The sequence below is a fragment of the Pseudopodoces humilis genome, chromosome 6, assembly GCF_049639895.1.
Source record: "Pseudopodoces humilis isolate 2021_Gansu_Grassland_sample_001 chromosome 6, ASM4963989v1, whole genome shotgun sequence".
In the NCBI taxonomy this organism is placed as follows: Eukaryota; Metazoa; Chordata; class Aves; order Passeriformes; family Paridae; genus Pseudopodoces; species Pseudopodoces humilis.
The window spans coordinates 31,187,785-31,202,714 of record NC_142205.1 but is presented as its reverse complement, the minus strand read 5'-3'; the positions used below and the strand labels follow the sequence as shown (position 1 = coordinate 31,202,714).

The 14,930-nt window shown below is 38.8% G+C and overlaps 1 protein-coding gene across 1 annotated transcript; it reads left to right on the top strand.

Moving 5' to 3' along the window:
• Nucleotides 1-472: 472 nt before the first annotated feature.
• FAM149A (family with sequence similarity 149 member A) lies at nucleotides 473-14,793 on the top strand. Its single transcript, XM_014262810.2, has 14 exons — nucleotides 473-566; nucleotides 2,663-2,773; nucleotides 3,740-3,872; nucleotides 5,389-5,531; nucleotides 6,292-6,417; nucleotides 6,575-6,751; nucleotides 8,638-8,828; nucleotides 10,230-10,384; nucleotides 11,449-11,552; nucleotides 11,751-11,969; nucleotides 12,286-12,406; nucleotides 13,090-13,218; nucleotides 13,584-13,662; nucleotides 14,514-14,793. The coding sequence occupies exons 1-14, from the start codon at nucleotides 505-507 to the stop codon at nucleotides 14,585-14,587; spliced, it is 1,824 nt and encodes a 607-aa protein (XP_014118285.1). The 5' UTR covers nucleotides 473-504; the 3' UTR covers nucleotides 14,588-14,793.
• The last annotated feature ends 137 nt before the right edge of the window (nucleotides 14,794-14,930 follow it).

The following is a 14,930-nucleotide window of genomic DNA, read 5'->3' as shown; positions in this document are numbered from 1 at the left end:
CTTTAAGAGAGGCTTTCTGCAAAATATGTCGACGCCAGAGTTTTTATGTCCTGGAGCTAGAGATGAATGGAGCTAGTGGATTACTGGAGTTACTGTAAACGTGCAGCTGACAGTCTATGCTCTGCCCTGGCACCCGTGCTTATGAGGATCGGTGACCCGCACAGGGGTAGTTCGGAGGAGAACTTTATTAACAAGGCAAAATCTTTACGAAGTTGGCCATCATCACATAATCTTTGTTCATCTACGAAGGTGAGGGAAACCTCCTCTGGTCAGAAAGACCAAACTCGGCGTTCTTTGGCTGTGTGTTGCGAGGCGAGAGATGGGGAGATCACACCGCTCCCGCCTAGGCTGAGGCTTTAGTTTTTTGCGGGGAGGCCTTGCCGCGGGGCGTGGCGCGGCGCTGGCAGCGGGCCCTGGCAGCGGGCGCTGGCGGCGGTGCGGGCGGTGCGGCGCTCGCCGCGCTGCTGCCGCCGGGGCGGTGCGAGGGGCGCTCGCCGCGCCCCCATGCGCAGGGCGCGGGGCGCCGGCCCGCCGGCCCGCTGCGACCGGGAGCTGCTCGTCCTGGGGTGAGTGTGGCGGCGGGCCCGGGGGCTGCTCGTCCTGGGGTGAATGTGGCGGCGGGCCCGGGGGCTGCTCGTCCTGGGGTGAGTGTGGCGGCGGGCCCGGGGGCTGCTCGTCCTGGGGTGAGTGTGGCGGCGGGCCCGGGGGCTGCTCGTCCTGGGGTGAGTGTGGCGGCGGGCCCGGGGGCTGCTCGTCCTGGGGTGAGTGTGGCGGCGGGCCCGGGGGCTGCTCGTCCTGGGGTGAGTGTGGCGGCGGGCCCGGGGGCTGCTCGTCCTGGGGTGAGTGTGGCGGCGGGCCCGGGGGCTGCTCGTCCTGGGGTGAGTGTGGCGGCGGGCCCGGGGGCTGCGGCCCGTGGCGGGGCGGTGTCCGCGGCCCGCCTGCCGTCCTGCCGGGGCGGCGGCGGCGCTGCTGCGGTGTAGGTGGACAGCGGTGTTGTCCCCCGTCGCTGCGGAGCTTTCGGTAAGCAGCCGGGAGCTGCTCCAGCTTCTGGTGTTCGCTCGCCAGCGCAGGGGAAGTGATGCTGTAGATGTGCTGGGAAGTGTTTTTCTGTCGTTTTATTTTATTGCAATAATTTCCTGGCACATCTAATGGCATGTGATCCAAGGAGTCAGGAGACGTAGTACAACAACACAAAAACGTGGCAGAAACACTACTTTCCTCCACCTCACATCAAGACAAGAGGACACTGCCTGAAATTGTTCTAGGGGAGGTTTAGCTTGGATATAAGTAAGCAGAAGGTAACAGTAAATGGTTTCCTCTTCCAGTGGTGTTTCATGGGAATCTGACCTGGGAAGTTTGAGTAGGTAAAGAGCAATGAAGTGTGAAACCTTGGTGGTGCTATTAAGTCGTGGAAAAATACTAAGAACAAGCGTCAGCTGTGAAAAAAATTGAAAGACTAAGGTCTTTCAATATATATAAGGCTGCCCAAGCAATAACATGGCAAATGTTAGACAGAGTGGGATGTCCAGGAACAGAAGGAAACATCATTCCATGTAGAAGACAGACTGTGAGCTCACAGTTACTTCTTGGGAGAGGGATTTTGGTGTTAGGACAAAATGAGACTCAAGTCATGGGACTGGACTTCATGAATATTCATAGAGCTTCCTGGTGCTCTGGCCAAAACCAGATGCCTAGGGAAGAGATTCGATATGAAGTGTAAGCACATGGAAATGCTTTCCACTGCTGTTGTACCAGCCTCCAAGAATTCAAAATTTAAGGTCTTCCCAGATGAGAAGTTCAAACTTATGGTGGGTTTTTGGTGTCCTCTTAGCCAGGACACAGCAGTAGCATTTGAGTGAGGAGTTAGATTTTGGCATATGTGTCTTTGTAATATGTGTAACGGCAAGATAAGTATCAAAAAGGATAGAAGGAAGAGAGAGCAATCCTAACTGTTGCAGAACTAATCTACAGTTCTTGTCTAAAGAAATGAAAATTGTTGAACTGTGAGCTGTTTTCTTATAGTTACTCATTCACAAATGTACTTTGATGCAATCATGTCACTGAGAGATTTATGGGATGAAAATAGGTTAAGCAATCTGTTGTTGTGTTTCCAAGGAGCACTTTGACATGTCTGTGTACGTTCTGAAGAGGAGGGTTTAGCATTTTAATGACCCAACTTCACGCATTGAATGTAATATGTGATTGTGAACAGTTGTGTAATTATAAACAGTTTCCATCTAAAAAAAACCAAACAACCTCCCAACAAAAAGCCCTAGCCCCCAAACAAAGGAAAAAAACATTCCTTCATTAAACTGCTGTATGGGCATTTACTGGTTTGTACCTTTGCTGTGTTGTTGAAATAGTGAAGTGCTGCTTCATTTGTGTGGGCTTCTTGCAAAGCTTGAACTGCAAAATCCAAGAAGGATGCCAGTAGAGTAAAACAAGTCTCAAAGTAAAGTACCTTTGTAAGTAAGGTGGATAAAAGCTATTTTAAAACAAGGTAGTTTGTTTCAAGCAAATGTTTGTCATGATGGAGAGGAGTGAAAAATTGAAAAGTTTTCTCTCTCCTCCTTTCCCCTTCCCTCCTCACCCCCCCTTTTCAGTGGAGATGTGACTTAACTTTTATTTAAAATTATGGAATGTTATGTTTCTGTGTTTATAGGAAGGGACTGTCCATAAGTTCCCCAAATCGGTGTCTCTCTGGAAAAAGTGGAGTGTCTCTTCCGTCAGTTTTTGCAAGAAATGTGCAAGAAGCCATTGACAATTATACCTGGTATGCATCTACTTCTGAAATAATAATTAATTAATTAATAGTACTTAATTAACTCACTTTTGACTTAGATTTTTGTGTTTGGAATTAATTTTCACTGAAGTCACTTCCAGTCATTCTCACGGATAATAATTACTGCATAATAATGCAGCAGGATGCAAATTCACCTAACCTGCTGTTTAAAGGGTTTGAATTTTATTCCTGGTCTGTGATACGAATTTGAGTATTTTAAGACCGTGGTAGAGGGCACTGTTTAGGTCTGGAATGGAAATCAGACTTCATGATTAAATTGAAATCATGCTCATCAATGTTGCAGGTTAGTTAACTTTCAAGAAGTTTCATTCCGGATGACACTGTTAAGGGTTTGCTAGGCCTGCCCATCCAAATGCCACTGCTTTCCCTGCATCCTGGGGTGGGTGGTAGCTGGCAAGGACCAGCTAGAACTTCAGGGGCTTGAGTTGTGCGGGTCAAATTTTAAAGTGCATTAGATTTAGCAACATATAAACCACAGCATAGAGACATGTAACTCAGTGCTAGTTGAAATATTTGTAGAGATCTTGTGCTTAATTTTGCAAAAGCTTTCTTGTGATAGCTTCTAATATGAAAGAGTTAAAGAAAGCTTATGTTATCTTTCATGTGTTTTTCATGTGATCACTAGCTGGCGTGGAGAAACCAAAATAATTGTTCAAGCCGGAAATATTGATACATACATATAATTATATTCAAATACAAACACAGATACATATGCATATTTTAGAGTGCCATACAGTTGCAATGGTGTATATATATGCAAAAGCATGATAGTGTAGAAAGAATTGCCTTTAAGGCAGTAAATGGTACTAATAGGAACATGTATTCACTCTACTTTAAAATATCTGCTTGCACCATTTACTTGATTAGTTGCTTTATTTAAAAGATATTTATACAGAAAATAATTGTGTTCTTCATTTTAATTTGTCTTCTTTTCAGCGAGACACTTTCATCACTTTCTTCTAGTGGTTGTACAACACCCACAGAGTTGAATAATACTTGGCCTGGAATAAACAGCTATACTACCAGTTTGTCTACTGAAAGAAGTTCGGTTTACTCCTGGCGGGATGATGTATGTCACAGAAACTTTTACAGTACCCTTTCTCCAAATATTGTAGAAAATACTAGTTTTTACTGATGTTGGACATGCAGCATCTCATCCATAATAGCCTCATGAATAAATGTATTAATTGAATATTTAAAAAATAGTTTTGGTTGCAAGTTGGTATCGGTGCAGTTAATGTGTAACAAAGGAATATGGAGTAAAGTGATAAATATTAAAGTTTGGGGAAAACAAAGCTATTTTACTGAAGAAGTAAAACAAAGCTGTTTTACTAAGCCAAAGTTTATGTTTCTGAGTCTAAGGAATGATAAACATGTCTTTTCAAACACTGTATATTGCAGGCAATGTCTAAATTGAGTGTTCTCAAGGTTTTCAGTTATAAGGTACATTCATGAATATGCACATAAATTTCCCAGCCTTGGTAAATATTTAGCTCTTAAATAAACTCAGTTATTTTTTGTAGATGATGCAGAGAGAGGTTGTATCTGTTACAAAGGCTGAGCTCTGAGGTATACCTGGTGCAGGCTGTCAGTGTTAAATCCAAAAGCATTGCAGTTGCTGCCACTTTCATTTCAGAAAGCCTTTTGTGGCTGGTAGTGGTAGTTCAGCCATTCCTTTTGCATAATACCCTAACCTTAAGGGTACTGATCCCATCTGTCGCTGCTAGCCCTTCAGGAGAAAGACTGACTCTGAATATTACAGTAACCTGTGTGAGAGTTATTTCTTCATTCCTTTTCAATGTGATCCCTTCTGAGTGCTTTGAGGTATTCAGCTGGCAGTGAGCAAGCATGGTTTGGGGGACAATGAGTTTTACCAGTTCTTTTAGTGTATCAAAGTATCTAATGTAAGTGACAAGTGTCATTACAAACAGTGCCCCAGCTGAGGAACCCTCAGCCAAGTGCTTGTCTCCACATCACTGGCACTTCTCTACTATTTTCATTTGCCTCTGTGTTAACCTAGTCTCAAGTTGCACTGAGTTGTAGGTTCAGGGAAGAAGTGTGGAAGGGCATTTCTCACACTGACAGCTGTTTCCTAAGCACTAGACTACATCACACAGGTGTAAGGTGTTCACTCTTTGCTCTCTTAGCTGTCGTACTTAGAAAGGAAGAAGAAGAGCACTTCTTGAAAGAGCAGCGAGCTTTTGTGCCCTGGGTGCCAGAGATCCAGTGTGTGTGCTTCACATTGGCACAGGGAACAAACTGGGAATCCAAACAACTTATAACTGGCTTTTTTTTGGGGGGGTTGTTTTTTAATGTGGGCTAATTCTAGGCAGCTTATGTTATCTTTTAACATCAAAGAAATGCAGCCTTGTAGTTCCTTTTTACTAAATCAAGTTATTCAGGCCAGCTATATGGGATTTTTTTTTTATTGTGGTATATAAATTATTGTGTCCAAAATATATAGTCTGACTATGCATTCTGACACGCTCATCCAAGTTGATTCATGTTGTTCTGTTCTTTAAATACCATGGAAATTTTAGTATACATGCATATTTGCTAATGACTGTTAATTTTATAATATATAGGAATTCGATAAAGTCAACACACAGAAGGTCCATCAGTTATTTTGGGAGATTGATGAAATGCTGTTTGAAGGAAAAGTGACCTCCCAAACAGAGAACCTGCAGGCAGAATGTGCAGATTGGGTTGAACAATTTCCTCATATAAGGTGAGGAAATTCTTGCTAGTAGTAGTTTTAATCAGTTGACATTCTAATTTGAATTTTTGGGGTACCCTCTTATGGTTTGGGCATCAGCAACACTTGTGCATTCAAATCTGTATCTCTGGGACTGAGCTGTGCCATAGTTATTCAGTAAATCTGGGCAGTGTTGCTTTAGCAGCTGATGCCCTTTATTTTGATTAATAAAATTATTGCAGGCAAAGTTGTTCAGAAATTATTATATAATTTTGTGTATATTTATTAGAGTTGCTTTCATCTTTTCTCTCTTCCTCTCTATATTGTGCATGTTGGAGTTTGCACATTTTCTGAACTTTAACTGTAGCCTTAAATTTCCATGTAAACATCTTTGATTAGCACTTTTACTCACCTTGGTGGATGCCAGAGTTGGACAAGTGAAGTCACAGCACATGTTATTTGTCTTCTGCATCCATTTTTAAATGTATTGTACAGAGTTTTTTGATAAGAAGTGTGTTTACTTTTGTCTGCCTTTAGAGCAATCTAACAGTTGGTGTTTTTTTATTTGTTCTTAAAATCTATAAACTAGAATCTCATCTTGTGTAAATCAACTTAACTTTAATGACTTAAATACTAGGCAATATTAAGGTAATACACAAGGCTCTGGCCCCTCAAAGCAGATGTAAGTTGTGCTTTTTCATTGCCTACTGTTTGCAGGTGTTTGTATACTGGATATTTGCAAATGGCTAAGGTTTCCGTCTGTGATACTGCTTGTTCTCTCCTTTTTATTCAGAGTTCTAGGAAAGCAGCTCCTAGTGCCAAAGGATGAAGGCTTTCAGCATTTTCAGAGCAGAAATGATGTCCATGTAGATACTAAGAGTGTGCCTGGCCTCCTTGAATGTACTGGTCATACAAAAGAGTATGTTAATTTTTTTTAAGTTTTTGTTTTGGTCTCTCCCCTTCAGAAACATGTACAAATATTACTTTCATGTTACTGAAACACATCAGTATAATTAAATATGTACTTTCTTCTTTCTTTGAATGTTTAATTCTCATTTTCTTGATATTTTTTCCAGGCTCTGCATCTCAGGATCTAAACTGATCCCAACAGCATTTCCAATACATACATCACTGGATTCAAGTTCCACTAGGATTTCTTCTTCAGACTCAGCCATGTATTCCTTCCTGGAAGAAGAAATTTATGATGAGGATGGAAAAATAGAGGAATATCTTGCCTTTGACAACAAGGAACTGTAAATAACAGATATATGTATTTTTGAAGAATGTATGAAAAGTTTTCAATGAACTGAGTCAGGGTTCATAAACTGTGTTTCACTTCTGTAAGACTGAGTTCCTTCTGTCCCTGTGTTTGGTAACACAGTCGTCAGAATGCTAGGCATGTGGAAGATTAGGTATGTCTTTCTAGAGGTTTAAAGCTCGCATCTCCCCTTTCAGAGGAATGTGTCTTAACCACTAGTTGTTTTGAGGTATTTGATGCATGGAGATTCAATAAAATGAATATTTAATTTTGAGATGGGGTAGAATGAAGGCATTCCTTCTCCCCAAGTGAGTGCCTTGAGCATCAGGTTGTTTAGTGTCATTACACTGTTTGTGCTGTCATTGTCTGCCCTAATGAGTCTTAAATTCTTTCTGTGCAGAGTATAACAGCTCTGTGAGGAGAGCTGCAGGTTACAGCCAGCATTTAGAGCACTCTTGTGAGCAACAAGTCACTCAGTCTTCTTCTTGACAGTGCAGCCTAGGTTTCCTGTGAGCCAGTTGAATGTTCCAGCAGCTAGGCTACTGTGTGGATAATATATCATCATGTGCTGTTTTCTAAAAGGCCTCTGAAAGAGGAAAACCTTGGTAGGACTTGTTGGGCACAAAGCACAACTTTTTTTGCTAAGGCCTTATGCACTTTCAGAACAAAGACATGGTTGTTCTGAAAACCTGAGGAGCCAGACAGAGGCCCTTTCATTCAGTGCTCTTTTTGAAAGAGAAGGCTGGGGTTGCTGCCCTTTTAGGAAGCGTTTAGGTTTAAGAATAGCCTCGGTAGTCTTCTCTCTTTGTTTTACTAAATAAGCAAACTTAATTTGGGAGGGAGACTTGTCTGAAGCTATGTTTTTCTCTTTTGTCTCCTTCATATGATTCTTGTTTCCTTCAATTCTTAAATACTTTGTTCTCCATAACTAAAACAGTAAGTGTTAAAAAGCCTGACAGGAGAACAGCTTGGTCATTTTGTGAGTTGGACCACTCAGCCACATCTCACGTGCAGTTAAGAATTATGCAGTGTGGTTTGAGGAAGAAGTGAAGAAGTGACAGAGAAGAGAAAGGGAGGTAGTAGAAACCAGTGGGAATTTAGAATCATCTTTTTGACCTCAAAAAACCCCAAATAAACAACAAGAAAAAAACCCCACAAAAAACCAAACCAGACAAAAAAACCCAACCAAACCCCAAAACCAACCAACCAAAAAACCCCAACCATTCCTTAGAAAAAAATATGATGGCATTAAAAAAAAGAAAAAATTTAAAACTTTCTTCCTGAGAGAGTGTATTAAAAGACCAAGTTAGGAAATGTTGCTAAAACAGGCTTCCCTAGATACAGAGGAAACAAAAATTAAAAGGCGTAACTGTCCTTACTGTAGTGTAGAGGAAGAAAGTATGTGTAAGGCTATGGGCTCTACCATTCCTGTTATACTGCAGAAATCCTTTAAAGTTGTTTCATCTTTGATCAGTTGTGGAAAATTGCAGCTATATGCAGGTACACAGGGCATGTTGAGAAAGAAACTTTCTATGTGAGAGTCCTCTTGACAAATACAACAGATGTTGTTGCCTATATTGTAAAAAGCATGGGATTTAGTCTCAAATGACTATGTGCCACATATAAAACCTTTTCCTAGACCTGTAAATCTTTCTTTTGTAATGCCCTAATGGAATTTATAAATTTTTCAATGGCAAGGAAATGAAGAGATATCAGTATATATATTTGTTAAGTTCTCCTCCCTTAGGTGAATTTGAGTTTGAATTTTTTGGTTATCTCCAGCTGACTGCCTTTTCTTCCATATGTATGTTTCTCTATTGAAGAGGGTGGGGGGAAGGTCAATTCCCATGGGAATTCTTTTGAATTTGTTTCCTTTATTAGTGAGGATGAGATTTGGGAACAAAAGAAAATGCGTCTTTCTGAGAAGAGGTGTAAGCGTGGCATCCCCCCTGTTTCTCCCAATGCCTGTATCAAAGATGCTGTTACTTCTGAAGTATTTGATCATATCTGGAGCAGTGTTATTGGAATATTGGAGGAACTGATTAAAAAAAATTGGGAAACTAATGTCCCAGGTATTTAATATTTTCATTTGAAAATATGGTGTTTGTTGAATCTAATTCAGAAAAGGCATCCTTCCCTATCCCTTTAAATTAAGCAAATTTTCCTTTAGTTAAGATAACCAGTGCTATAGAACTGTAACGTATATAACGCCTTGCCATGAGAATGTGTGCACACACATGCATCTAAAATAAAACTTTCTTCCAAATTTTCAGCAAGTTTTGTACAAGAGGTGTAAAAAGAAAAATACTGACTGAAATAGCTTCATTGCAAGAGAATGTGTATAAAAAAATAAAAACATCGATCACTGGCTTGAAGATGCAAATTGATGCTCTTAGTCATCATTAGTCAGGGTATTACTGACAATGTGATCTGGATCTGGAACCTAGGAATCAGTCTTCTAGTCTTCGTTGTTTAAGCTTTATTAATAAAAAGAACCCTTGAGTAGTCAGAATATTAAAGTGAGACAGTCTTGCTGATGTGCAGGAGTTCATGAGTTCACTATAGGATGAAGAAAAGGTGACACATGTAATTTTATTTTATGTTTTCATATTCTAACAGACTGTAGTGAGGAAAAATAAAAGTTAGGAAAATTAGGTGCAAGTGAAAATCTTTTTAGTGTGCATGTGTTATCATTGGAAGCCGAGTGAAATTTCAGTTCTTTCAATGCATTTTAGAAGGACAGAAGTAACAGTAGAATACCTGAGGGTGAGTCTTGGAAGTTACCTCTAATGTAACTCAACGTCAAATATAAGAATACAACAAAGTAAGAAATGGCAAAATTTCTCTGAATGCTTGCAGCATCAGAACTTAACATCTAGGTTTTACTGTAATTTAGAATTTTGTTTGACACCACAGGTGGATTGTTTAGCTCTCAGTATTACAGTTTAGGGAGGATCATTTAACAGTGTTATGGTAGATTTGCTCTTTTATATTTTTGAAGGTGATAAGCTTATTACAAATAGCTAGTATTTCAACTAGGAAGGAAAAGAATTTAGGTTTATAATAGAAATAAGATGGTAGCATATAACCAAAATGAAAGAGTGTATAGCTGCTGTCAGGCAAGGCTAGTCAATAGACTTTTAATTTAATATTTTTAATTTTTTTGCTGCTTAAAAAGGAAAAGCTCTGGGGATTTTTAGACAGCATTTCATAGGTCTTACATGTATTTTCTTAAACAGCCACCTCCAAATCTATCCGTATAGGCCAGCTTGTATGTCAGTGCCAGAGAAGGCACAGACAAATGTAAATGCTTTCAAAAACCCATAATTTATGTTAGATTTTTAAATAGCATGGAAACATAAAGCTATGTGAAAGTCTTTATTTACTGTGTAGTGTAATGAACCCAAAGAAATGATGGCTAGTAAATGTAGAAAATACTTCTTACACCCTCTATTTCTTTTGCTGTTGTGCAGAGTGTGACCAACAAATAGAAAAACTGAAAACTGTTACAGAAAAACTGCCGCATTTGCCAGTCATTCATATTACAGCAGATGCTGGGACCATTCCTCTTTCCAGAGGCTTTGAAGCACGAAGTGTATCTTTTGGGGCTCATTCTGTTCCATCACAGGTAAAAATAAAAAAACACCTTTCTGTCAAACATTTTTTATTTCTTCAAACCTTTGACAGTCTTGATTGAAACTTGAAAAGGCTCTTTTCCTTTCTTTCCTCTTTTTTTTTTTTTCTTTATACCAAATAGATGTACTTAAAATCTAATTTAAAATGAGGTTTCATTCATTTTTTGTTTGTTGTCACTTATTTTTCTTTGGTGGTCTTTAAAGGCACAATTTATCACTAAGGTATTTTTGCCATTGATTTGAAAAGTCTTGTTAAATTCTATTCTGTCCTTAAAAACTAATTCTGCTTTTATTGTGATTTGGTAATTTCTTCAAGGTAGAATTAAGAAGATAAACTAGGATGTGAAGTTGCAGCTTGCAGTGCTTTTCTCACAACACTGCGAGTTTCAGACTCTTCCATTCCTTCTCTTTTTCTTGGCCTCTTGTGAAAGTGCAGTACATCCACAAGCACGTTGGCACTAGACCTTTAACTCTTTGTGGAAGCTCGTGCTTATATTGATAAAATGTCCTATTTTGTCCTGCTTGCTATCTCCTCTCTCTGTCTTCTGGTTCTTGTTTTGCACACTGCTTCTGTTTGGTTTTTTCCTCCTGTCTTTCTCTATTGAGTTCAAGCAACTTCATTTTCTTCCATTGGCTCTTTTTCCATGCTTGCTAAACAGTGAGATAAGGAACACAGCAAAGATAGCACAGCAGTCTAGGTTCTCTCCATAGGTGTGCTTTGTTCTGTAGCAGTCCCAGAAGCCAGGAGAAGTAAAATCATGCCCCTGTGCTGAGGGAAAATGGAAAGTTTGAAGAATCAAACTCTGGCTTCAACTGAAATTTATATTTTAAAAAGAGTTGCAATTCAGTAACTAAATTACATAAGTTGTATTTATAAAAATCTGTTTAAGATAAACAAAAGAAAAAAAACATAGTTTCCCCATCTACTCCTGAGAATTGTACTGAACCATCTTAAAGGAGCTTTTGTAAAAAACATCTAAAACACCTCTTAACTATGTGCTTGTTGAGATCTGCCTTCTAAAAAAGTAAAGGTTAACACAGTTGTTGCTTTTAATAGGTTTACCGTTTCTCCAACAACTTCTGTAGTGATCTGCATGGTGTGATGACAATTCAGGCAAAGCCACTCCAACAGAGGCATGCTACCACAGCAGAAAAAATACAGTAGGTGACACTGACATTCAAAAAATATGACATAATTCACATTATGTAAAAAATGTCTTGCACTTAGAAAGAAATTATAAAAAGACAGTGATCTCGTATGTATCACTGGTATGATAGTAATTTGCAGAGGTTGAAATGATGCACTGTTAAACCCTTGTTTTTTTGATCCTAATTCCTTATTTCTTTCTCTTTCACTAGGAATGAGCAAGAAGACAAACAGCCCAGCATTGCCTACAGCACTCCAAATTCAGCGCATGATAGACTGGGGACAACTTCTGCTAACAATGTTCTCTCATCATCTCCAGTTCTGCTGGCATCTTCTAGGAAACTACCAAGATTACCTTCTCTCACCTCTGACCAGCCCTGCTCAGAAGTTCCTAATATGTACCATGATGAAATCTGTAAAGGGATGAAACTGTGAGTTTTTCATTTTATTATTTTCTTTTCTCAGAACTTTACTGAAATTTCACTACTAAGGAATTTTGCAAAATACTTGAGAACTAACTCATGATTTATTATTAAATGTAGAATTCAGAGGGAAGGAGAAAGCCAGCAGAGCCATGATTTTTTGAGGAAAGGCATTTTTTTTACTTCTTTATTGCTGCATTAGGTGCTATTACTTTCTGTAGCTGAGCTTTGTAAAGAAATGTACTACTTAATAATTTCATATTACTTCAGTGAAGAAGTCTGTAATGTGAATGCTCCTAAAAGTGGAACTCTTACAATTCTGTAGGGTTGGCAGCTGGGATCGTTTATCTCCTGCTCGTGCACCTGCAACCCGGAACAAGTTACCACCAATAAACTCTGAGGTTGTGGAGCAACATGTTTCAGTACCTCGAATGCAACAGAGCTTTGTAAGTTGTGTTCATTTTTTTACCAAGAAGAACTTCAAGCTATTTAGAAATAAATTATGCTATGTCACTGGTTAAAATGAGTAATTTTACAGCTTGAGTTGGTTTGTATTAATAGATAGTTTTAACATGCTAATGTGTGTTATATTTGGGTGCAATTACAATGCAAGGGAAGAAGGTTTAAAACCTCAGGTCACAGACAGATCATAGTGGAAAGAGTTCTCTGACAACAGAAAAACCTGATTTTAAAAAAGAAAAAGCTAAAAAGAACCAACCAACAAGATGACCTTAGTAATCTTGCTCTTCTATGCATCCAGATTTAAATAGCTCTTTTCAGTGTTCTATTCACTAATGTCAGGTTATAAGAATTAGAAAATTATGTTGACTGAAATAGAAAAGGATAACAACTGAAAAAAACCAGATCTTATATTGGCCTATTTTTTAAAGGCTGAGGAAGTAATAAATCACCAGAAGGAAAGTAAGTTAGCATGTTGCTATATCAATATGCCAACATAGCAACTGTCTCACATCTACTGAAAAAACAGGCAAACACTTAAATTGGTGGTTTCGTTCATTGAAAACATATTTTTCTTATCTTCTTCTGAAGTTTTGTATGTCAACAGAAAAAAAATATTTTAATTTATTCAATTGCTGCATTCTCTTAATGCTTTTTTTAATTCTCTCAGCATCAAGAACGATGTGCTCATAGCAGAGTGTCAAGTGCAGTAGCTGTCACAACAGAGCAACAGCCACTTAGAGAAAGAACTGTTACTGTTGATCAATTTTCAAGACCCAACACAACTCATACATTCAGGGTATGTTACAGTGTAAGCAGAGATATGGAAAAAGGAAAGAGGTTTTCTTTCATGCCCGCTGTTGGTTTACAGAAGGTCTCATTTCTGGGTCTCTCCTGACTTCTAATGTACAGGGATTCCTGCTACCTGTAAAGAGAAGGATGCTAAAAGTCTTGGGGAGGGTGTAGGACTGTTGTATGGGGAAGAATTTTTTTTTCAGGTTTTGAGGGTGTGTGTGTTCTAGAAGTGTACAGTTTTAGTGCTGTTTGGAGCTTTGCACTTTGGTAGGATCCAGTCTTCTGGATTAGATCATAAAAACCCTAATCAAACCCTTTCCACAGATAAGTGTATCGCACTAGCTAAGACTATATCTTTCCTTTTTACAGAGAGACACACCTCAGAAGTCACTGACTTCCATGGATTTTGCTAACCACAGAAGAGCTGGTCAGGGATTTTTGATAACAGGTAGGCAAAGAAGAATGACTTGGAAGTCAATAAAACCTATTAACCCATCGTACTGTCAAAAAGTGTAGTGCTTAGGGACAGCCATCTCAGCATGAAAGAAGAATGAGTTTTCTTGGCAGGATCTTTTGAATTGTGTTTTGAAGTCTTCTCACTTGTTCTGAGGTAGTTCTAACTCTTATGGTTAGGAATCCTGTGAAGCTTCTTTTTCTTGTTGTGACATGGGAGGAAAAGGATTCGGTCTTGTCTCATCTCTTCTTGTCTCATCTTCTTCTTTTTTTTATTTTTCCTAGTATTTTGACATATTTACAACTATAGCAAGAGTATGTGGTGTACAGGCTAGATATTTTTGCAGCTGCTAGAGTAGTAACACAGTTGCATGCTCGTGAACTGCTCAAGACAAATTTTATTTTAGGTCTGAAATTAATAAACTTTTTGTGTGAAGAAAAAGATTCTTCATACAAAAAAGTATATTTAAAAATGTGCATTTTTTTTAAAAAAATATAAATCTTTCATAAAAAAAAAAAAAAAATCAGTATTGATTTGCAGTTCTCTCTTGAATTTACAACCCCAAAAAAGGGAGCAACCCAATGTGGCTCATTTTGTTCCATTTTTACAATAAAGCTGACTAGCTCGTTCCTGGTGTATTTGAGTCCTTATAAGTAACCTTTACTGGTTTGGAAGTTCCTTGAGTTTAAATAATTATATCATTGATATAATTGTATAACAGGTGATGTAAGAATAAGGGCAGGTTAGCAAATATTAATCTGAGCACATTGGCGGAAGTAACTCATATATAATCTTGGAGTGTCTTTCAGAAGCTACAACAATTAATAATGTTTTATATTTTCTAGGTTCACAGAATTACTCCAGATCCTTTCAGAGAAATCCTCCAACCTCAAGGAAGAAATTTCAGATTGCTTCATAACCTGTTTTAGGGAGAAACATAAATGCTCTACACTGAATGAGAGACTGAAGCACTAAATTTGCCACTTAGTATCTTGTGTAACAAAGAAGGTGTGCATATGCTGGTGGTGTCTGCTGAGACTTGCAATCCCCAGGATGCCTGCATTACCTTCTTTTAAAATTATTTGACCAGAGGTTAGATTAAAAATTAGAGTAAAATGAAATAAATGGTTGAGGTGTCTTCTCTGTTTGCAGTATCAAGAGACTGCGGCTGCACTTTCTTCTGAGGCATTCCTCCTTTTTATGCCTTTCCTAGGGAATTATTTTTCTACCTATCAAATAAGATACATTTAGATCATAAAGTG

Bases quoted from the DNA above. Each gene is read 5' to 3' on its own strand.
- FAM149A (XM_014262810.2), top strand. From the start codon at position 505: ATGCGCAGGGCGCGGGGCGCCGGCCCGCCGGCCCGCTGCGACCGGGAG. The intron at 2,774-3,739 runs GTATGCATCTAC...TCTTCTTTTCAG, and splicing joins GCCATTGACAATTATACCTG to CGAGACACTTTCATCACTTT. The intron at 5,532-6,291 runs GTGAGGAAATTC...CTTTTTATTCAG, and splicing joins GAACAATTTCCTCATATAAG to AGTTCTAGGAAAGCAGCTCC.